At 35.4% G+C, this 23,972-nt stretch overlaps 2 protein-coding genes and 1 long non-coding RNA gene across 5 annotated transcripts in view; 2 read left to right on the top strand and 1 right to left on the bottom strand.

The window, feature by feature from the left end:
- The window catches only part of PACRG (parkin coregulated), a 583,000-nt gene extending 566,542 nt beyond the window's left edge, over positions 1-16,458 (bottom strand). The window contains exon 1 of one of the 2 annotated variants that reach the window (XM_072637723.1): positions 15,988-16,458. In XM_072637723.1, coding sequence (XP_072493824.1) covers positions 15,988-16,143 — 156 coding nt within the window. In that variant the 5' untranslated portion in view covers positions 16,144-16,458. The remainder of the gene's footprint in view (positions 1-15,987) is intronic. The other variant, XM_072637724.1, reaches the window with a different exon arrangement.
- LOC140522369 (uncharacterized) lies at positions 14,032-15,989 on the top strand. 2 transcript variants are annotated; one of them, XR_011973316.1, is made up of 3 exons: positions 14,032-14,072; positions 14,407-14,521; positions 15,866-15,989. It is a non-coding gene; the product is annotated as an uncharacterized lncRNA (long non-coding RNA). The 2 variants fall into 2 exon arrangements; XR_011973317.1 differs by lacking the exon at positions 14,032-14,072 and adding an exon at positions 14,132-14,246.
- A 215-nt stretch (positions 16,459-16,673) lies between the features above and the next one.
- PRKN (parkin RBR E3 ubiquitin protein ligase) overlaps positions 16,674-23,972 on the top strand; it is a 1,884,374-nt gene continuing 1,877,075 nt past the window's right edge. Inside the window, exon 1 of the mRNA XM_072637710.1 lies at positions 16,674-16,817. Within this exon, the coding sequence (XP_072493811.1) occupies positions 16,811-16,817 (7 nt within the window). The 5' untranslated portion in view covers positions 16,674-16,810. The remainder of the gene's footprint in view (positions 16,818-23,972) is intronic.

Here is a 23,972-nt window from a genome sequence, read left to right as displayed (position 1 = left end):
CCTAGGGACATGGGGTGAGATTTTGTGATAAAGGGACAAGGAATAATGGAGGGGGAAGAATAAAAACTGTTTTATAAAGACTTATTTTACAGCTTCCCTATATAGATTTACAGATCACAAAAGAGGATGTTTTTAGTACCTAAGAGTGCTACGAAGCCCAAATTGATTATAGCTTTTCCTCCTACTACAACAGATACTCAATTCATTTTTCTTCTTTCTACATCATACATATTTTGAATTATTTTAAAAGACATTACAACATAGGGAAATAATTATTTCATGGACATAAAAAAACCTGAACACTGTCCTGGCAGGTAAAGTAGGGGTATATTTTTTTTCTGTGAGAACTACTCGTTGCCAAGAACCTATCAAGAATGACCTTGTCACTGTAATTAATACCCTCAAGTGGGAGAAGGAGATGCATAATGAAGCTTTAATCACTTGCTGCAACTATATGTTGACATTCTACTATACTTTCATGTGCAACACCTGCCTCTGCCCACTTTGATGCCCCCACATTTTGTGGGAGTAAAAGCCTCATGGAGTAGAAGTAGGGGATAGTTATTTCCATAGCCAATGCAAACCCCATGGTAATATCAAAGCGATTCACTTAAAAATAATCTCAGTGCATTCTGTGATTTTTGAAACAGAACAACTGACACTAGGAAGAGCTAACACTTGTTTCCCTTTGGAAATTTCCCAGTAGGAATGCAATGGAAAAGTATTTATTAAGCACTTACTAAGTACCAGATACTGTGAAAAGTGCTGTGGATACACAAATAAACAAACAAGATATTCTTTGCCATCAAAAAAGAAAATATTTTAATGGGAATACGAGGGAGTGGTAGCTGGAGGCAGGGAGAATGTTTTGGTGATATTGTTATATAAAACATTATATAAAAACCTAAGAATGTAGCAGTCTAGAGATGCAGTTTACATAGTTTAGAAGGACTAGAAAGTATATATAAAACTAAACAGGACAAGTATTTTGTCCCTGTTAATCTTCAGTCTCTCCCCAACTGCACAAAGTCACAAGACTTTGAAGATCAGTAGAGAGCAAGAGAATAAAAAAGTGATGACTCAATAACCAAGGGAAAAATGATGTAGGATTGGTATAGACCCCAGGAAGAAATGACAGTAGTTTCTCTTTACTAGGGAACTACTATTGAGTTCCTTTCTGTTGATCTATGAATTAGCCATGGCTAGAAGCAACTGGAAGGTCACCACCACAAGGATACAAAATGGAAAGGGACCAGCTGTATAAATCCATGAATTAAGGGTGAACTGTTTCATTTGCTTTTGGTTTTTGGCCTTTTTTGTATCTTTGGTGCTTAGCACAAGCACATCTGAATGCATATTTGGCAAGTAAAAAATGTTTATTCGCTGACTGATTAGGTGCAGAGTTTCTGAGTGTTCCTCTAATGAATGTGTGAATAATTGAGAAATATGCTATATCATCATCATCATCAACACCAAATCTCCTTTTCTTTTTTCTCCTCCTTCTTATTCTTCTCTTCCTCCTTTTTTCCTCCTCTTCCTCTTTAATCTTTTTTTTTAAAAAGGAATCTCTACTTCAGAAAGTATAAGCACAAATAAACAGACTTACTCCTGCCCTAAAAGATGGAAGGTGTAATTCCCTTACTTGTTTGCCCCTTTCTGTTTCTGGGAAGGTAAACTGGATTAGGTTCACACTGCATTTTCTACACTTCTTTGTCTTCCGAAGGAACAGACTTGTGGAATGAAATAAACTGTTTTCCACAGAACTCCTGAGATTGGAGCAGCCAATGTACTCTCCCAGGCTGTTTGTGTCCAAGAGAGGCTATGGAAATACAATGACACAGGACTATCTCTTTTGTGTAATGTTTATTTTATTGATTCTAAGCAAAAATTATAACATTGGTTAGACGTAAGAATACTTTGTCTTTCTCTGTGTGGTGAAATCATGTTCATTATGCCAAGGAAGATGTGATTTGGGCTTTGTACAATGTAGCACATTCAGGGCCAAGAACTGGAGTTTTACAGTGGGTAGTGGGTAGAAACTCAAGGAGTTGCTTCCATTTACTGGGTAAATGTAAACTAACCATGTCCCCTACAGTGACAAGGCAGTTTGGACATCCAGCAAGACAGGGAGCTGGGAAAAGAAGTTCTAAGAACTACAGACACTTTGACATATCTGAGCACATCAATTCAGTAGCTCATAATTGCCAGGGTAAAGGTGAGACTCTGCAGGTTGAGGTAGATAGGTCTTTTTGGATAAATAAGATCAGATTAGCAACCAGTGGGGCAACCCGATGGTTAAACAATAAACAGGGTTAAATACGAAGAGGGAGAGATATTACATTCCAAGGACTAGGTTTCAGGGATTTCACATTGTTCAACGGGACAGAAGGACAAAGGTAAAATTTATTTTTGGCATACAATGTGAATCTTTGAAAGACAAGCTATCTGATTTGGAAGATATACAATCACAGATGTGAAACGGAGAAAGTTATATGTTTCAAAGGGGAATGTATGGTAGACATAAATAGGATTTTTTGTAACTGTACACAGAAAATAGCACAAAAAATATCATCAGAGATGTGTGACTTGGAGAAAAAAGGTTGCTTGTCACCTAGAGATGTATTGAGTATGTAATGCCAATATGTCAAGATATTTAGAGGAAGGCCTACCTATCATTCTGGGTGGAACCCCTAAAAAGGATTTTCAGGTAAATAGGGATAGAAGTCACAAAGAATTAAAAGGCCTGGATGGATTATGATCTGCACCATCAATGGGAGTACACACATCTGGTCGTTAATTCATTCAGTGGAAGTACTGCCTCTAAAGAAAGGGTGAAGTGAAAATTGCATGTTAACCTTTCCTAATGTAATGACAGTTCACATGTATATTACCTTTTTCATTTATAAAGAGCTTTCTTCACCATAATCCTATGAGGTAGGTAGTGAAAACACTATTATCCTCATTTCACAGATAGGAAAAGTGAGACTTAAAGAAATTAATATTTATATAAACTCCCATGGCTGATAAATACTGGAATCCAGGTGTTCCAGCATGAAGTTCTAGGATCTTTCCATATATGGGTCTTGTTGGGAAGGGGGTTCAAATACATCTTTGGAAAGGAGGATAGTTAGAAATAATTAAAAGGACAAAATTTTATAAGAACACAGAAGTAAAAGATACCGTTTAGGTAACATAAAAAGTTAGTGGGGAAGGATGAAAAGAATTGATGATAGATGGATACAATAGAATTAAGAAAATTTAGAGATTATGAAAAGTCCAATGAAAGATATTTCTTATTCTGATCATATAATGGAATTGGTCAAAATGAATTTCTCAAAAGTTGGGGAATTTGACTGAAATGTATAAAAGATAAGCAAATATCTGTGAAAATATGAAGAAACTGAAAATCTCAGAGGAACAAATCATAATTCCATGAACATGGTAGGTAGGACATGCTGAAAAATGTGAAGAAAGCTTTCAAAGGAGGGACTAGGACTTAAAATGTTAAAATTTGTAGAATAAAAACTGGCAGACAAAAAGTTCTTTTTAAAATTGATAAATTGGGATGGAAATCACGCAAGTCAAAGAAAAATGAGAGGTCTATATAAAAAAAGATCAAGATAATGAGAGAAAAAGATCAGCGAAGAACAAAAACACTAACTTTAGACATCTGGTGACCTCACTGTTAAGTTCTATAGAACTTTTGAGGAATACTCATACAAATTTTTGATTATTATTATCAATAACATAAGAAAGGAAGGAAATAAACAAGAAAGTGAAACAAAAAATGTTGGTAACATTTTTTTTCCCCAATAGAAGATATTTATTTTAGAAACTGGAGGGCACCAACATTTACAAATATGGACTGAAAAACTTATAGAAATTTTGCTACAAAACGGTGGCAAAAAATAAATAATGTATATGGTGCAGCAGTGTACCATACATAGGCTATTATTGATTACAGTAGATATGTTAAGAGACGTCACAGAATACATCAAAGGAAGGAGACTGGAAGGACACGTTTGGCTCAAGAATAAGCTTTTTATTGTATAAAATGTGACCGTTTTGAAGAGCATGTAAAGATGTGGGATACCAGATGTGGTGTTGAAATGAACACATTATAAATCAATAAGACCAGCACTCCCATGCTTAGTGAGTGACAGAGGAAAGTCATTTAAATAAGGAGACTGAAATCAGTATGTTGTAAGGTTGCCCACATAACTCATACCTACATATGCTCCCTGTGGAAACGCATAAGGAAATATGTATCAGATTTTAATTGGAGTAATTTCCTTGACAAACTCCTTAGGTGTGACCACAGGAAAATCCTCAAACAAAAGAGGAGTCAGAGTAAAGCACCACGGTATAAGGAAGGACAAATCTGGCCTTTTCTCTTCTCTAGTTCTCTGAGTTATGTTAACTGTACACGCCCACATGCTCAACTCTTTAGCAACCCTGAATTCCTTCCCTACTTGGAGAGGGCTCAACTCCATGGCAGCACTGTGATTCTTGAGACTATATTTATCCTTGAGGGAGGTGAGGCTCACTAGAGAGTGAAAGAGTGATTATTTGCTCAGGCACAAATCATTATGTGTTTTAACAAGCTAATTAAAGTCTGTCCTATAGACAAAATATAGGTAGCTTCAGTGTTTGCATGGAAACTGAGTGTTTATTCCTTTTTGAGTGGAGATCTATATATGAACTCTAATCTGATGTTCCTAATCTAAAACCTGGATGGGATATGAGCCAAAGAAAGATTTGTGAGTAGCTCCCAAGTTTGAATCCAGTCTACAACTCTGATTCAGGGCCCTAGGTTATAAACATATTACATTTAAAAAAGAATGCTTGTTAAGCATTCTAAAAAGTTTCAAAGCAGAATAGTATCTAAGAGAAAAGTATAGAGAAGAGACATTACAGAGACCTTCAAAGTCCTGTAACAAAAGATTTTTGGAGGCAGTTAGGCAAGATTATGGGGGAAAGAGTAGGCAAGTTACTGACATAATCAAAATACTACTAGGCTATTAAGTAGAATGAGGTAGGAGGTAGAACAAAGAATCACAATCTTATAGCTAAAGGTTCTCTGAGTCAGCACAAAAACTGAAAAGAAAAACTGACCTAAAGAATAAAAATGCAGCAAAATCAAAAATACAAGCAACAACTACTAGTATGTAAAACATAACTTAATGTTTTAATGGATCCCTGATTTCACTGATACAGATAACTGCTCCAAGAATTTCATTTTTAACTAATTGAGTCCTATGGTTCTTTCAACAAATGATTATGTTAAAGGTATTCATTGTGTACCTCGATCCCAAAACCCACTGAAATGAGACTCTCTATGGCAGAGATCAATGCCCATTGCCTGCATCAGGGACTGAGAAGGGAAGAGCAGAGAAAGGAGAGCTCCTCAGTTTCTTCAAATCTGTTCAAGTTTTCTTCCAGGCATTTCAGGCACTTCTGAGTTGCAGTTTCAAGAGGGTAGATGGACAAGGCCAACTCCACTTCAAGCTGGTGAACACATGAGAGCAGTCCATAGTCTTCAACACGTCGCTAGCCCTAGTTTCCTGGAATAGAGATTTTGGGGATCTTCTACTTGGGTAAAGCCTAGGACTTGCTCTTCTGGTTGAATTGAGCAACCTTTCTTCCAATGGGAGAGCTCCTTCTCTCCATATTGTTGGACATATATTCTCCTATGCATATTTTCTTTGATTTCTTATTCTTGGCTAAATGTTATGCCTGTTCACTGAGGAACTGTTGGATAGAAAGGGAATCAATCTTTGTATGTAAAGCTTGGGACTCTTCTCCCAGTAATGAAAGGGATCAGAAGTTAGATTGAGCCTGAAAAACATATCCCCTAAATCAACAATATATAAGGGAGTGATAGATATTATTCTAGCCCAGAATCCTCTCTCTCTGAGATCAAAAGTGGCATCCAGCCTCAATCTCCTGCTTCCCTTCGTGGTAGAAATTAAAGTCTCCCTTGAAGGAGGGTAAAGGGATAATAGGCTAGAAATGTCTATTCTGTCTCCATTTGAGCCACACAATAGCACCCAATGATATGTGTCGGGGGACAGTCTCTTGCCACAATTACATAAAAATGAAAATTAACTGTGCACATGAAAATTTTGGTGGAAGTATTCAGGAAGAGGAAAGCAGGGAAAGAGAAGGAAACAAGTATTTATTAAGCACCTGTTATATGGCAGACACTGTGCTAAGTGTTTTTTAAAATATTTTCTCATTTACTATATTCATTTTGCAATTGTGAAAACCGAGGCAAACAGAAGTGACTCTCCCTGGGTCACACAACTGCATCTGAGGTTACAATTGAACTCAGGTCTTCCCAAGTCCAGCCCCAGTGCTTTATCCATTGTGCAATCTAGCTGCCTCAAATATTGGAATATAAGCATTTTTTTAAACAATAAATAACAATAAAAAGCATGCACAAAAGTTCACTGATACCTTCTTATGAGTTGATGGTAAATCTGGGCACATGTAGGCTACATACGTAGAACTGAAGTTCCAGAAAGTCCTCTCAAGCTAAAAAAGAATTTAACCACATGTCAACAGAGAGAATGACTTGCTGAGGCCCAGCTGACCAAGTATGGGGACAACAAAGTTTGCTTTGATAGATGTGTGTCTTCATCTTTCATTGCCAAAGAAGACCATGCCATCAGAGAAATAATGACATGACTTGCACTTGACTTTGTTTAAAAATATTATTCTGAGAATAGGTCTACAGTCTCTGTCATACCAGAAAATGACACATAGAAGGTTAAAAATCCTTATGCTAGGGTAATATAAGCACATAAAATAGTGAATATAAAGGAGATTAGAATCATAAAAAGTTTCATGAAAGAAGAAGCATCTGAGTTGAACTTTGAAAGTAAAGAGTCTTGAGGAGAGGAGAAGGGATTTCATTCTGGATGTGGAGAAGAGTTTATTTAGCATGTCTGAAGGGAAACAGGCAATAAGGCTGGAAAAGAAGGTTAGATCCAGGGTTTGGTGGGTGGTAAATGTAAGGCTGACAAGTTAATGAGCCATCGCCTATGAGGAGAGTGCAGGAGATCATTTGGACACTCTGTGCATGACAGATCCCAGAGGGAAGAATAGGTCTAGGCTTCCCTCTTGGTTGTTTTATTCTTTCCAAACATTCCTCAATGTCCTTACTCTCAGCTTCAAATAGCATCTCCATTTGAATGATTCTTTAAATTCTGGACTTTTCCAAGCTCTATTTTGTTACTTGAAATTTCACTGGACAGTTTGACCTGGATATTTCATTGGCACCTCAAATTTAACATGTTTAAAACAAAATCCTTCATTATCTTCCTCAATTCTTCAGCGCTTTCCAAGTCAATTCTACCAATGACTTCCATATTTCTGTGGATAAATAGTACCACCATTCTCCTAGACAGCCAAGACTGAAATTTCAGATTAAACTTTTATTTCACTTCTTTGTCTTTCCTACTTACTTATTTACCAGATCCTGCCAATTGTTATTTCACAATCTCTTTCATATAATCTACCCGTTCCTTTCTATTTTTACTACCTTCACACTATGTTAAGCTACTATTATTAACTCTGTGCCTAGTTTATTACAGTATTCTTTTCAGTAGGCTTCTTGCCTCCAGTGTCTCTTATTTTCATTATGTTCTACACGCATCTTCCAGAAAACTTTTATAAAGCACTATATTAATATCACTCCTTTGCTAAATAAATGTATATACATATGTAAGCATATGTATGCATGTGTATAAATAGGCATCTCTCTATGTGTGTATATATATATATATATATACACATATATGTATATTATCATATTTTATGTATGTATATATATATATATACATATAGACACATATAATATGTATATATAAAACAAAACTCCAATGGCTCTCCAAAACCAAAAGCAAAGTAAAAATCTGTAATCACAGGAATTGGAGCCGCAAAGTCCTTTAAATGTCATTCAGCCCAGCATTTTTATTTTACTGATGGAGAAATTGAGGCACAATCAGGTAGAAAAAAATTTCCCAAGATTCACACAGGTATTAAGTATTAGAGCATATAAGAAGTCTGAGTTTTCTGAATTCAAATAATGTGCTCTTCCTGCTACCTGCGTAACACAAATAACTTGTTTTTTTCCCTTATCTTTCATTATTCTACAACTAGAGACTAGTCAAACTATACAACTCACAATTCCCAGTACATGACTTGTTCTTTTCTAACCCCCCCTCCATATATACTTGAAATGTCCTCTACTGTCAGCTTTGCCTGTACCAATCTTAATCATCCTTCAAGGTCTAGTTTAAATGTCATTTTTTTTCTTACAAACCTGCTTTCTTGATCACTCCAATCAGAAAAGATCTTTTCAAAATTCCTGAAACAATGATCAGTTATAGCTATTTTTATATATATACCGTGTTATCCTGTGACCCCACCTGTTCCCCTCCACTGTAGGTGAGGAGCTTTTCGCTTCACCTTTCAGTAGGTGAGCTAACTCAGTTTAGGTACGAATGCTTCCCCTAAAAGAATGAGAGAGACAAAGCATTTACTGTTTGTCTCAGTAATGAAAATGTATGAAAGTTTAAAACATCGCTCCATCATATATTGGGTCAGACAACAATCTGTATGACTTTGGGCCTAAAGACCTTTATTAAAAACATTTTTTAATTCTTTTTTTAATGTAGTTAATTCAGGTCTCAATTCCGCTGCCTAGGAGACATTCAGAAAATGCTTTTAGCCAAAGTAAACTATAACAATCTGGCAATTTACTCCATTTTGAAAAGTACCAACACTGACCTTTGACTTGGAAAAGAAAACATCATTAAATATAGCCTAGTTTGTCTGCACATTCTAAACAAGCCTTCCAGGAGTCACAAGTGGGCAGCAGGAACAAACCACTCATTTGCATTCTAAATATTTCATGTCAAAAAGAATTTACAAAATGCTGAAACTGACAATCATCATTTTATAAATAATTTAAAATTGTAAATATCTTTAATATTAGAAAACCATAAATCTATTTATTTATTCTTTCTAATTTGAGTAAGAGAGAAAAGAAAAGCAGTATGGTATAATAGCTGGAGAAACTGTCTGACTCAGGATGCTGTAGGCTCACTTCTCACTTCTAACACACACTGGCTAAATATAGGAGGCAAAATGGTGGCACAGTGGATAGTGTACTGAGCATGGAGTCAGCAAGACCTGAGTTCAAATGTGACCTCAGACAATTAGCTGTGTGATCTGGGCAAGTCACTTACGAAGGAAATGGCACACCACTCCAGAATCTTTGTCAGGAAAACCCCATGAACCACAAAAACTCAGACATGACTGAAAAACAACACTTTAAACAAACCATTTAACAACTCAGCGCCCTAGGCAACTCTTTAAAAACGTGTGTTGGACAAGATGTACATATCTCTACAGGCAAGAGGAAGGTGCCTCACCAGAAGTTCTTCATACTAATACATGCTAAAATAGTGAGAGAAGGGAAAATAAGTCATATTTTTAAAAACTGAAATTCACTTGCATTTACAGAATAGAAAAAGTTTAAGAGTATGATCTCATTAAAGAAATATATTGACTATGATTACTGGTGGATATAAACTTAGGGTTAGATATAGAGTTATAGCACTTGGGTTCACACCTTGGTTTTACCATTTACAAAGCTGAGCTTTTTGGATTTTCTATTTCTTATTTTATTTCTCTCATTGAAAATCTTTTTTTGTACAGATTCATCTACGTAATTTAATTTCAGACAAATGGGGAGATTAGCTTCTCTTACTTATCTTTTTTCTCCTCTCCATTACTTATGAATTCCTCCTCATTTTTCATTTAGAAAATTTGGTAATTTGCTAGCTCTTGACTACAAATAGTTTTAATTATATTAAAGGAAAATCAATTTATTCCTAAAATACTATTGTGTTAAAATAAATGAGGGATGCACTCTTTTTAATTTAATCATTTAATGGTTTAATTATTTTTAATTTTAAGATTTTAAATTTTGTTTACATGCTCAATGAAATATTTCTCTTCAATTTTGGTTATCTCTTCTTTGATTTTCAAAATCAGTACTTTTATATTGTTCTGAGATTACTATTTTAACCAGTTTGTAGACCTAGGTGTTTGACCTAATTTAGTCTTGCAACATGTTATTACATCATGTGTTACATCATGTGTTACATCATGTGTTTTCAATGATTCTTATGCTACGATAAACTTTCTGAACACTTTGGGCATGCTACCTTTAAACAAAAGAATTTATAGCAGCTGCTTGTTCACTGGATTCACCAACTTGGCTTTGTTAGATAATCACAAGTCTCAGGTCTGCCTTCTCCAGGATACTTAGCACTGCCAGCCTTAAAACCAAATTGTCCTTTTAGCCATTATTTATGAAGCTGGGAAACAGTGATATATGGTCATCACATGCACAGGGATTGTTTTATGCAGCAGATTTCATTAGTTGTCTTTTTTTAGTTGAAGGTAGCAATAAGCAGAGTAGGTAGCCACTGTCTAACATCACTTAGCATTAAGATTATGGAATTATAAAGGTTCAAAATTGGAACAGTTCTTACACATTATTTAGTCCAACTGTCTCAATTTACATATGAGAAACTGGAGGCCCAGAGATGTTAAGTTGATTCTATGATATCATCGTGTAAGAAGTGGAGGACATTACTGGAATAGACTAAATCAGGAAAACCTAGATTGACCTCCCAGAAAGAACTACATCCAGTAATCTGATATACAGCAAATCTTAAGGCATTAACTCAGTAGACAAAGGTCTCCTTCTAAAAGAATAGCTGGCAAAACTAGAAAAAAAGTCCAGAAAAAATTATCAAACATACATGGAACAATCAATTTCAAACGGGTAAAAAACCCAAATACAGAAAATCTTAGTACAAAATTTGGAAAATAGAAGCTTGCATCTATTACAGCTAAGGATTTAGTAAAAATTCATAATCAGGTAAGGAAAAAAGAAATTATAAAAGACAAAATATTGTCTTTATTATATAAAACAAAAAGTTTTAACACAAAGTCAAAGTGATTATTATCAGAAGACGCATATTTGCAAATATTTGCATTAAATGCCTTTGATAAAAATATTATATCTAATATATATTTTAACTGACCCCAAAACTTAAGATAAGTGCTATTCCCTAAATAGATATATGGTTAAAGACTATTAACAAACTTTTCAAAAAGAGAAATGCTATCAATCAATAATCACATGGATATAGTATTAAAAATAAAAAAGAGGAATGCGAATTGTAATAACCCTAACATGTTACCTCACCCTTATTAGTGAAAAGTTTAAAAAAGATGGGAAATACTGGTAGAATGACTTTTAAGACGAAACTGTTATTCAGTTGTTTTAGTTGTGCTCAACTCTTCACGACCCCATTTGAGGTTTTCTTTGCAGAAATGCTGGAGTGGTTTGTCATTTCCTTCTCCAGCTCATTTTACAGAGGAAACTGAGGCAAACAGGATTGGCCAGAGTCACACAGCTAGTAGGCATCTGACGCTGAATTTGAACTCTGGTCTTTCTTAATCCAGGTCTGGCACTCTATCCACTATGTCACCTAGCTGCTATTTTTAAGAAGACGAGTATTCTAATTCAGTGTTAGTGGAGATGTGACTTGGCTTGACCATTCTAGAAAACAATTTTAAGATAATATGGGAAAAGTTACTAAATTGTTCAGACCTTACTAGTCCACAAGGAGTCTGGCACCTAGAAAAAGGGATACAAAAATGTCCTTAGCAGATCTTATGTAAATAAGGAACTGAAAACAAAATATTATATGAACATAATGGAATATATACCATACGGTATTACAAATATAAAGAATTCAGAAAAAATCAAGAGTTGTAGAAAGCGAGCGAATTAGAGACAAGAAACACACAAACACGTATATACACACATAACTTCAACAATGTTGTCAACAAGGTAATATTGAGAAGCACTAAAATTTCATGCTATGCAAGTTAAAGAATATTTACCCTCTTTTTGTTAACAGATAGGTAAACACAATTTTCAGGGAATTTATCATAAAGATGGTTTGTTATTACTACTTGTAAAATATCTCTATCATTAAAATAAAATGTGTCACTTTTTTCAAAATCATCCGTGTATAATTCAAATCAGAAAAAGTGACAAAAGTGAGAATATGCTTCAATCTAAACAATTCAAACAAGTTCTCAGTACCAAAAGAATGAAAAAAAAATTTCTTCCAAAAGTAAAGATACCATTCCTTAAAAAATGTGAGTGAATCAAAATAGTTCTCATAATAAGGAGGTCAAAAGGAACCAGAAATCTTGCTCAATCAACATGTGTAATCTTCTTGTCAACTGGAGGAGTAGAGTAACACATATTTAGGGTGCAAGCTCATTTACAAAACATTATGGAGGAGGAGGACAGAACTAGTATAAATAATCTCATTAAATTCTAAAAAGCAAATGAGGAGAAAATTAATCTGTGGAGAGCTTTTCCTAAGACCCACCTAAACTAGATGATCTTGACAACTGCGTTTCATACCAGACAATAGCAAATAGTTGCAAATGAAATAAATCTTCTTGAATTTTTATGGCTTTATTTTCACTGATAATGATAGTGGAACCACAAAGTTTGGACTTTTACCTCAGTATTCACTGATATTCCATACAAGAAATAATATTGGCATTGATAAATATGAAGGTGGAATTAGTGATTGAACCTAACTGAAAATATATAATGAAAACACCACAATTTTTAAATTCCCTCAAGCATCAGATTGGGAGATTTGCCAAAAAGGAGCTTTTTTTTTTTCTAGCAGAAACATGTGATAGAACAGACATCAACAACCACTGACCCATACACTTGCCTTTGAATCTCTATAAAATCTTTCTGAGACTAGTTTATATAAACATGGAGAATAATTTTGATAAAAACAGATTCGATATCATCAGAATTTTGATTTTCTACCTATATGCCTATATATTTACGGTTATACAATAGTCAAAGAAGAAACATTTTTGCAGAGTTCAATCAAGGTCATGAGAACAGGTTAGTAACTATATGAGGGCAAGTAAATTTAAAAAGTCAAATGAGAGTAAGACTTTTTCTTATTTTTTTCCCTGCTTCAACTAATTACAATTCTCAAAGATCTCCCAACAGAGGTATGTGAGTGGAGTTAACAAATAATGCCCTGTATTCCCACCAATCACTATCTTAAGATCCCAGGGAAATGAAGAAATTAGGGAAGGATCACAGACATGTCAAGAGTTAAGCTATTTCCTGTATGTAAAAGAGAAGCTGGGAAGTTATTTTTCTTTCTCCTTGCTCTCCCTGAATGTTGATCTGACACCATGTTCATTCAGCTAGAAAGGAAATGGAGACTTACTATAAGACAAGAATTGGATATTATGCATATCTCCTTGCAGTATCATGCAGTATCTGCCTGAAACTAACTCCTATTCCAGATATCTATACCTATGCCAAAGTATTGTGTAGAGGCTTAGGTGGAAAGAAGAAAAAATATGAAATCATCCATTTTATTTACATGTCATTTTTCCTCCCATCTCTACTTTCAGGCAAATATTACAAAATAATGGAATAAAGGCATATCATCTTACTCAAAGTACAATAAAGAGTTTCTTGGAAGTCATTTGCTATTCAGGAACAACTAAAAAGTTCCATGAAAGCTAAGAAATTACAAGAATAATATGGATTTACTATTCACATAATTTATATTTATGGTATATTTATATGTATGGTATATTGGTACATAGAATGCTTGACTATATACATATAGATTTTGAATGTAAAAAGATAAATTATATGGTTTTATTTTACAAAAACTTTACATTATCTTATTATTATTGAATATGATTACATATAAAGTATTTCTCCTTATACAGTCCATCTGTTTGATTCTGTGATTATGATCAGATTTATATCTATATGACCAAAACATTCTAAAAGGAGCATCAGGAGTTCCCATGGTAACTCTTTAGGATAAATTGCCATATGTTTTTAATATGGAGCGTTGTAATTGTGACTTATTTAAAGACTGAAAAATCGGACACAAGAACTGGGGGTGAGTTGAAGAAGAGAAGTTGCCCAGAGTTTTAGATTATTATGTCACTGAAAACTGATACAAGCTGTATCCCATTCATTGACTGAAGATAAACCTTAGAAAAGACACTCTTTGGAGTTAATAACTTCATAATCATGGGAAGGTCTATATTGCTGAAAAAAGAAATGGTCAGGTGTAAGTGCCAGAGAAATGAAGAAAGTCCTGTTGGTCCAATCACACTTAGTAGGGTGCAGGCTGCTACTACAAGTTGCTCACACATATTATTTACCTCCCTTTTATTTACCTATCTTTTCTATTACTTTCAAATAAACTTTCTGTATTTTGTTATTCACAGAAAATGTTACTTTCCACCAAAAGGAATAACAAGAAATGACCCATGTTTTCAGAATCACTTTGGAGATATATTAAAGCAATAAATAAAGGAAGATGCTTACGCCTCACAAGAAAAGGTATTTATAAGAAATCTTCCTCAAAGGAATTGTTATTTGAAGATGGAGTTACATTTGTGAAAAATAAAAGTACTGAAATATGTGACTTTACTAGGCCATACACTCTTTAGGAGAGGTTATGCTAAATAACAAAAGGTCTAAGTATGTTGGAAGATACAGATTTGTATTATGAATTATGACTTTGTAATGAGCATGAACTAATGTCATTAAAGAGAAAACAGAAAATGTTTTATACAGTCTTATAAAATTCCAGTAAACTAGTAAAATAGGTTATGAACAAGGAATTATGAATATTAGATAAAAGAAAAATAAATCATCTTCCTAAGTGGAATAAATTTGGTACTGTATGTTGGTGATACGTGAGAATCTTTTGACTTTAAGTATAACTTCTACTTTATAATGAAAAGAATGAGGTTTTTGTAAACAGAAATGTATTGTTTTCCCAAACCTCAAGAAACACAGACATAGACACACACACACACACACACATTCTAAATGAGACACTATGTATAACATCATAATAGTCTTGTCCAAAAGGTAGTCATTTCATAAACTTACTGTATGAGTAACACATAGATACAAATAAGTATATGGGTTTAATGTAACATTAGAGAAAAGATAAATTCCAGTATAACTACTCAGATTCTACCAGTGTAAGTTATACAACTTTGAAAGCTGTTTTAGTTACTTGAAGTTCTATTCCCAATTATGTGGTAAATTTAGTTTGTTATACTTAATTCAAAATCATTTATCAAAGAGAGGCATAATTTATTAATTAAGCTTATGTAAAGAAGTCATCCATACACTTTGTTTTACTGTATACTCCGACTATTTTCCCTCTTTTTTGCTCTTAAGATTATTTTATTTCTAAAGAGCACAAACATAGTATTAAAAATACTATCAAAATAATATTTTGATTATACCAATAGGCAGACATAAATTTGATTAAAATCTAATTGAAAGGTCAGTTTTTGGGCATCTTTGGAGGGGGCCAGGCTTTTAAAGTTTGTATTAGGAAGAACAGTTGAAATATTTTGTACTTCAGTAATACATCCATATTTAATGGGGGTTTGGACAGCTTAAAATTTTCTGCTTTTAATATTATTTTGTCTGATAGTTGAGTGAATTTATGTCGGCTTGACAGTTTTACAAGAGATTCATGTAAAACTCGGAATTCATGAAGTGAAAGGTCTTGAATCTGGGGTGGGGGCAGGGGAAGGAAATCCTCCTCAGACCAGCAGCAGCTGGAGCAGGGTGGGAGGCCTGAAGACTATCAGGTGAGATCTTGGGAAGGTGCTTATCAATCAAAACGTTATTTTTTTTATTATTATTCAATCACCGCAGGATGACGGGCACCGCGTTTCACTTGCCCCAACCCTTTCCGGATAGCGACCGTGCACCTGTATCTCCGTGTACCCTGCCTGATTCGGAGAGAGCGCATGGAATCGAGGAGATTTATCACTTACGACTGAATTTTTCATCATGGCTTTGACAGTGAAGCCGTCAGAAACCAGGGTGTGCGGCTGGTGCACGGGGAGTGGCTGTGGAGGCTGGAGTTTGGTCCTCTTCATCATCTTCTCTGGACTTTTATTTAGATTCAGGGTCTCTTTTTCTGCCACCATCTTCCTAGGAAATGTCTTGTTCCCACATCCAGGGCTTTAAGAATGACTGGGCGGTGGAGGGGAGGGAGGGAAAGACACAGCCGGAGTGGGGTTATGGAGAGTAAAAACGGCACTGTAATGGTAATGAATTCAACCCTCCAGGTCCTGCCCGGGTTTGCTTCTAGTTCCAGCTGTTTGGCAGCTCCAAGGTGAAGAGGGAGTTTGGGGAAGGGGAGGGGCAGAAAGGGGGGCAGGACCGTATTCTGCAGCTGCAACAGGCTTCCAAAGGTCCTCAGCGAGGTTGCTAGGCAACGTATCAACATCGCAGCGGAAGTCTCCCAATGACGTAGCCATTCCAGGCCAAGAGCCGGCAAAAGGGCGGGGGCGGGGCGGATTAGAAAATGAGCGGCAGGTTCCGCACTACATCTCCCAGAAGCCCTCAGGGACGTGTGCGTATACATGCGCGTGCGCATTACCTCCTCTTCACCCCCCCCCCCGCCCCCGCATCTTCAGGGGGCGGGGTAGGGAAGGGTCGGGGAGGGGGCGGGGACAAAGGGAGCGGGGAGCTGAAGGCTTTAAAGCTGTGAACGCTGGTTGTAGGAGGCGAGCGCGGGCCCTCGGGGCAGGCCGCTGCGCGCATGTTAAGCCTCCTTCGTCTGTCCTTAGAGCCACCACCTGCCCAGTGACCATGATAGGTACGTGGGTGTTCTCCAGGTACAGCTGCTTTCCGCCGCCTCTTCCCTCCCCCACCATGTGCTGGTTCTTGACGCAGGTGTGAGACCCTGCTGGTCACTGTCAAGGACGGTCTGGGTCACCTAGCGAGGTGAGGGGTGCTCTGAGTGTCCCAGAGCCCTGCCCCTCCCAGTAGAGGCCAGAACAGGCGATTCTGGCCTTTGGCTCCCCTGGTTTTGCCCCCAACTGAAGGCTGAAGTGCCCCCTTCCCCCGACCCCCAGCCGATACGCAGGTGCTGAGCCCACCTTTCCTTTCCCCCGCGGGTTGTATGAGACCACTGCTCCCTTCCCCTGAAAAGGAGGCCAGCCAAAGAACGTCACCCTGAAAGTGCCCGCTGGAAATTGACCCCGACCCCCGCAAACCCTGCCGACCTTCAGAAGCTGTGGAGGTTTTCGAAGGTCAAAGGCGCCCCTGGTTTTCTCATGCTCATGTTTCCTCCCCATCACCACCTGTCCTCCCCCACCTTCCTTGCCCTAATCTGTCTGCAAGCAACCTTTGACCATCCCAGGGAGACCCCCAAGAAGCAGGACACGAAAGTGATAGGCTTGCAGTGACGTCAGCCTTGCGGAGAAAGGTTGTTCCCACGTGGTCTTTAAACTTCTCGAAGTCTTTGACTAGCTTTTCTTAATGCCCTATTTGAGGGGGTGTTTTGAAGTCTAGGACAAATTGAGATCGGTGATAGATGGAAAACAGCTTTTAATTTTTTTTTAAGTTAGAGGTATTCTTAGTATTGTTAGGCAAAATAGTGAGCAAGTTTGTGTTTGTTTGGTTTTTTTACCCCTATAAATTTGCCCCTAAAAATTAATGGAAAAAAATATGCTTAGGACCATCTTTACGGGACTATCAATGACTTCTCACAACCAGTGTTTGGGGTTTTATGGAATTGGTTTCTGCATTATTGTTGGCACATTGAGAATTACTGATACAGTATCTTTAATTGTTGCAAGTGAATATTCGGAGCCAGTTCCATCCATAAATGTTCAGAAAACATATTACTGTGTTTATGTGTGGTGCTTGTTTATTTTTAGAGAAGCTGTCCCTTCTTAAACATTTTAATTTTATTATAAAATTAATGATACAATGTAAAAGAATATTCTTCCTGTCACTGAAGAAATAAATACCTGAGTATCATATTCCTTTGGGACTATGTAGAAATAAGCTATGTTGAGTTTTGGAATCATAGTCCTTTCCTTACCCCTTCTATCTTGGTACTGCTTTCCAGTCAATGATTCATGGAAATTAATGTTTGAAAAATATTATTAATAGCACACATTTATATATGACTCCTTAGAGTTTACAAAACACTTTCCCTACTACTACCCTGGGAGCTAGATAGTGTTGACATGAATGTTTCTGTTTTATGGAGAACCAGAAAGTTAAAGTAACTCCCATTGTCTTGAAGCTAGTGGTAAAACTGGGATTACAAACCAGTTCTCTTAATTCCAAGTCTAGCAGGTAATTGTCACAAACCAGATTAAGTTAATGTTTTATGCAGACTACTCAGGCAACATGTAAACCTTGACAAAGGTAAAAAACAAAGTCCAAAGAATAAATATTTACAATAAAATTCACATTGGGAATAGGTCAGGAGGGGGGAAAGAAATACCGGTGCGCTGATTAGGAAAGTTTGGAGTACTTGGTCTAATGTACTTTGGATATTTTCTGAATTATGAATTGCCATATTTTTTTGTGCCTTTTAATTAGCAACCTTTCCACTGTACTCCACTATTTTATGTTTCAGTGAATATGATGATGGACTCATGACCGGTAGAGCATATAACCTGGTAAATTTTAACAAGCCAAAAGGATTCTGAATATGGCCCAATGAAGGGCTTTTTATTTGTATTCTGGGGATCATCCTAAGTATATCAGAGAGTTGGCTATAGAGTGATCATATTTATTTGGCTATAGAGGCTAAGACTAAGTCATGGCTAAGTGGGAAAAAGTGTTGGATTTGAAGTCAGAGAACCTGAGTTGGAGTCATAGCTCTGCTTCTTACAGCTTGGGTAAGTCATTTAAGTCATCTGGGCCTCAGTTTTCTCTTATGTAAAATTAGAGAAGTTGAACTGGAGTATCTTTGAGGTGCCCTGTAGTTTTTCATCTGTTGTCCTATGCAGTCAAGATTAAAATATGACTCATAGAGGGGTTGCAATAAGTATCAATGGAAGAAGGACCACATCAACAAAATTTCAAGCCCCTGAAGTGTTGGAAAGTAAGGAAAATCAACAAGTTTGAAAATAGCCATGTGTGTATATTTTAAATAATTATATATTTATAAGTATACATATATAAATATCTAAAATTATTACAATTGGCTTCAGTCTAAGGAATTCATTTAACCCTAGATTATCAACTGAAAAGTGATTATGTAATTAAAAAAACCACAGTAGTTGGACAAAACACGTCCCATAGTGTTCTGGTGACTTAGGGAAACAAGAAATGAATACCATATATATATAGCTGATGCTTTGATTGCATGATGTTGTGACCCTCATGAATGATTGCTTGCAGATGCCTCAGAATAGTTCTTTAAAAGTTTCTTTTTTAACATAACAATGGCAAACAAATGATTAAACATGGGGAAAGAGGGAACATGTTGTTACAGAAAGTGCTAGGAGTCATGAGACCTGAGTTGAAATTTTAAACTCTACAGTTTCTAGTTATATAACTGTGGACAAACAATTTAATTTTTTCTGAATTAAAAGTCCTCTCTAAAATGGCCATGTTACTTGTACTATCTGTCACAGGGTTTTTGTGGGAAAAGCACTTTGCAGACTTACTGTGAATTACTTTAAATGCCATATGTAAAAAAGCCAAGAGGGCATCAGAAGATAGAATGTGGACTACAGATTTAAAAGATGTATAAATTTTAGTAGTAATGTATCTGTATATTTTATATTATTATAAGAAAAACCATACTATGATTTTACTGTTATTAGGTCATTACACTGAGGAACTTATCTAGGTTTCCATTGTTTTGTTATGTTTTTATGTATCAGGGTTTGTTTTGTTATATTGTTATATATTATAACATTGTTTTGTTATATTTGGGGGCTCTTTTAGGAGCCCCCAAATTCTATGTATTTGTCAAATCTGTTCTGTATATTTTTTATATTTTAATTGCAATGCTTATTCTCATAAAAGTAGATTGTACTTTTTAGTCTTAAGTTATATTTTTAAAAGTAGGAAGTTTAGAACGCAATGTTTTACTCAATAATTAAATCTAAAATGAATTATTGTAAATTTGGGGTGGCATAGTTGAAAATGAACTAAATCCATTTCTATTTTCTGCATATTGAAAATTTTGGATTTTGGTGATTTATCTAGGGCTGGAATACCAAGTGTAATAGAGAAGTTTGTATATTTGTGAATAAATATTTAGAGCCAGAAAAGCCATTTTAGCCTTCACCTAATGCAAATCAAAGGCTTAGTCAAGAGGTGTAGTATGCTGAGGTATAGTATGGATACTTGGAGCTCTGCCAGTGGCAATTATACAGCCATTGACTTGGACTTTTAGTGGCTATGCCACTGTACACCCTTTTTAAATTTTTTTCCTGTAATGTCTTTGAAAAAATACTAATATGTTATCTAGTTGATAATACTAAAATATTATGCTGTGTGCATGTTAAATAGTACTGTATTTACCTACATCAGGAAATTATTATGTGGGAAGAGACTTTAAGATATCATTTAGTTTATGGCCTGGGCTTTTAGGAAAGATGACATTTAAACTGCCCTAGATGGAAAAGAACCTCATTTCAGAAAGAATGGGTTTTAAAGTTGAGCAGTTTCACAACAAAGATAACTTAGACCAACATCTCATTTTCACATCTAATGTAAATGCTCAGTGCTTCAGTTTAAGTATATTTCCTCTTTGTCCTCAACGGAGACAAAGTTGCTGACCATCTTATCTGTAATAACTCTTTACACATTGCTTTCCTTAAAATAGAGCGCACTTATACTTAAAAGATGTGCTTCAGCCAGGTCAAGTTCTTTTGGGTCTATCCTTCAAAAACTTTAAGTTTCTTATGTATCTTATTTGAGTTTTTAAAAATTTATCCGATGTCTACAAAACACTTAGACACTTAAAAACATTTTTAGAAGTCTATTAGAATCTTGAAAAAATTGCCATGTCTTGAGGTGGCATGAAATAAGGAAGCGTAGGGGAAGATTAAGTTAAAAAACAGCCTGGATATTAGTTAGCATCTTAGAAAGAGTAATGCCTTTGGTACCCAGATAAATTTGGACAAAATTATTTTTTCCTTTGTTGTATGGAATAATGTCTAATTTTTCACCTTACCAGTGACAGCCTTGTAAGCTAATAGTCAAGAAAGATCAAGGGTGGGAAAACTGTGGCCTGGAGGCCACATGTGGCCTTTTAGGTCCTTGAGTGTGGCCTTTTAACTGAGTCTAAGTTTTACAGAGCAAATCCTTTTATTAAGAGAATTTGTTGTGTGAAGTTTGGATTCAAAGAGCCCCACTTGACGACTCAGAGGGCCCCTAGGCAGCAGGTTATCCACCCCTGCAAGCTTTATCGCTTGGCTTGATATTGGGGCAAAATGGGATGAGGAAGACCAATCTTTCTTCTGATCCCAGTTTTAAGTCCAAGAGAAACTTCTGGTATACTCATTCCATTAGTTAGAGTGCTGTTATTACTCTGAACTACCTTTTCAGAACCCAGGTTTACTTTTCTGACACAGTTTTCTGGTGTAGTCTCCAGTCTGTTTTGAATGCAGTCACAGTTCTCCCTTGGACTGTGATTGATGTTTTAAATGCTCTGACCTATCCATGTTACAAAAACAAAATTTTTACTGAAGTCAGTGAGAAATGGTGCTTTTGTGAGAAGTATGGGATCAGGTTTGAAGAGATGCTTAAAAAAATAAAGCAGGGCAGAAAAACTTGAAAAAAATGACTCAGAAAAATGAAATTGTTTAGACAATAAATCTCTCCTACCTGCAGTGGAAAGTATTTTCTTACACATTTCTATCACCAAGGGCTTCAATGTAGTTATTATTAAAAAAAAAAATTTGACTTCAGGCATGAAGACATTATTTACTGTATATATATTATGCTATACTTTGCTTAAATATTTGAATGATATATGTGTATATTTATGTTTGTAGTTAAAACTAATTCTAAAAATTTACATATTTATTTGTAAGGAGAGAAAAAATATATATTTCCCCATTTGTTTTCAAGTTGACCTTTTTTTCATCTTGAAATGGCAGGGGTATTAATTCCTGAAAATTAATATCTAATAGTTGAGTGAATATTTATCTGATGTTTGCCATGGCACCTAAAAAATGTATAGGCAAACCCTCTATATCTGTCATTACTCATAGTTTAGGATTAGAAAATCATATTGAAAATGGTGCACAATTGCGCCACAGTAAGTTATGATGACCTTTTGCATGGGAGGTCTTATCTAAATGTAGCACAGTTGTGTCCTCGGGCTCAGTTCTATTGATGGTAATCAATGACCTGGTAGCTAAAATGGTACTGCTCTTTGTAAATTTAGACTTTTTTCCTAAGGACTTTTGAAATCCTTTAAGTTCACACTTTTATGAAACTTGATAGATGTTCTACTTTGAGGCAACTAGAAGGCATAGTGGATAAATGGCTGGATGAACTTGGAATCAAGGATCTGGAAGACCTGAGTTCAAATATAACCTCAGATACTTTAGACAAGTTTTCTCAGCCTCAGTTTAACTATCTGTAAAATAGGAAAAATGATAGTACCTACCTAGTAGGGCTGTTGTGAAGATCAAATAAGATAATATAAATAAAGCGTTTTGTAAACCTTAATATATAAATTATATATTATATAAACCATATAAATGTTAGCTGTTATTATTTTTTATCATTATTGATTGAAAACAGTGTTAATCTCTGCATGGAAATCTATTTTTTATCATGTTATGTTAAAGCTGTGACTGTCTTTAAATCTTTCTTCAAAGATACAAAAAAATTTCTCATGATTTTGAAATGTTTCATACTTGTGAAAAGAAAACCTATGAAAAATAGTTTACAGTAACTGTTTGAATACTTTGGAAATTATTTCTTACCTTTGTTTTTTTAGTCTTTGTTACTCAGCTCTTAATCAGAGCTGCCATTTTAATTTGAATTTAACAGAGACTTTTTATGTTAGTAGCAATCTAAACAATTTACCTATGTCTAAACTTTTAAATATGGAAACTAGACTTATCTGATAATTACTTGATTTATGCTGTAGTTTGCCATAACATATGCTTTATTTCACCTTATAGGATAGAATTTTTTAAAGAGTCAAGGTAAATGGGTAATGCAACTATTATAAAATCAAATATTTTTATTACTTCTTTATAATACTACTTATGTTAACCACAACCTTTTTTATTATATAGGCATTTTCCTTCTGTGGGAAACGCCATGTGTTTCATAAACATAGATACAGAAATATGTGCTACATAGTGAAAGGACGGAGATACACACGTAAGACATAGCAATTCTCAAGAAACTTGTTGACTTGCAAATATTATGGTGGTAGACTTGACATTCTAGGTAACTAATTAGATAAAGTGAGGGAGAAGTTAGAGATACAGAGTTCTTCATGAGTAACTGAAAAATATTGGCACTACCAACAGAATGAGCCAAATCAGAAGGATGACTCAATTTTGAGGGGAAAAAAGGAATAAATACAGTTATTCCTTCCATATTGTAACTTTCCTCATTTGTGATTCCAATGTATCATGAGTTGGCATAAGAAATTAATGGGAATTTTCTGGTCAGTTTTGTGAAAACTGCAGACTACATGGGAAGGCTATCAGATGACCAAGAAAAAGTTTAGAAACTCAGAAATGCATAGAATGTACGTATAGTCTTGTATAGTACCAAACCAAATTTTACAATACAGTACTGTAAAGACCCCATTAAAAAAAAAGAAAAATTCAGACTTCTTCTCTGGTATATACATACATACATGTATATAGTTATATATACACTTACATATATTTGTACGCACATGCATACATGAATATGTATGTATGTGTGCTTCTGCTCTCAAGAAGCTGACAGTCTAGTCAGATAAGATACTGTGACATAATAGGTGCTGTGAGTAATGTCTGTCCTCTTTAATATC

Source organism: Notamacropus eugenii, chromosome 2 (genome assembly GCF_028372415.1).
Source record: "Notamacropus eugenii isolate mMacEug1 chromosome 2, mMacEug1.pri_v2, whole genome shotgun sequence".
Taxonomy (NCBI): domain Eukaryota; kingdom Metazoa; phylum Chordata; class Mammalia; order Diprotodontia; family Macropodidae; genus Notamacropus; species Notamacropus eugenii.
Note: the sequence above shows the minus strand (reverse complement) of the source record. Positions and strands in the feature narration are given on the sequence as shown.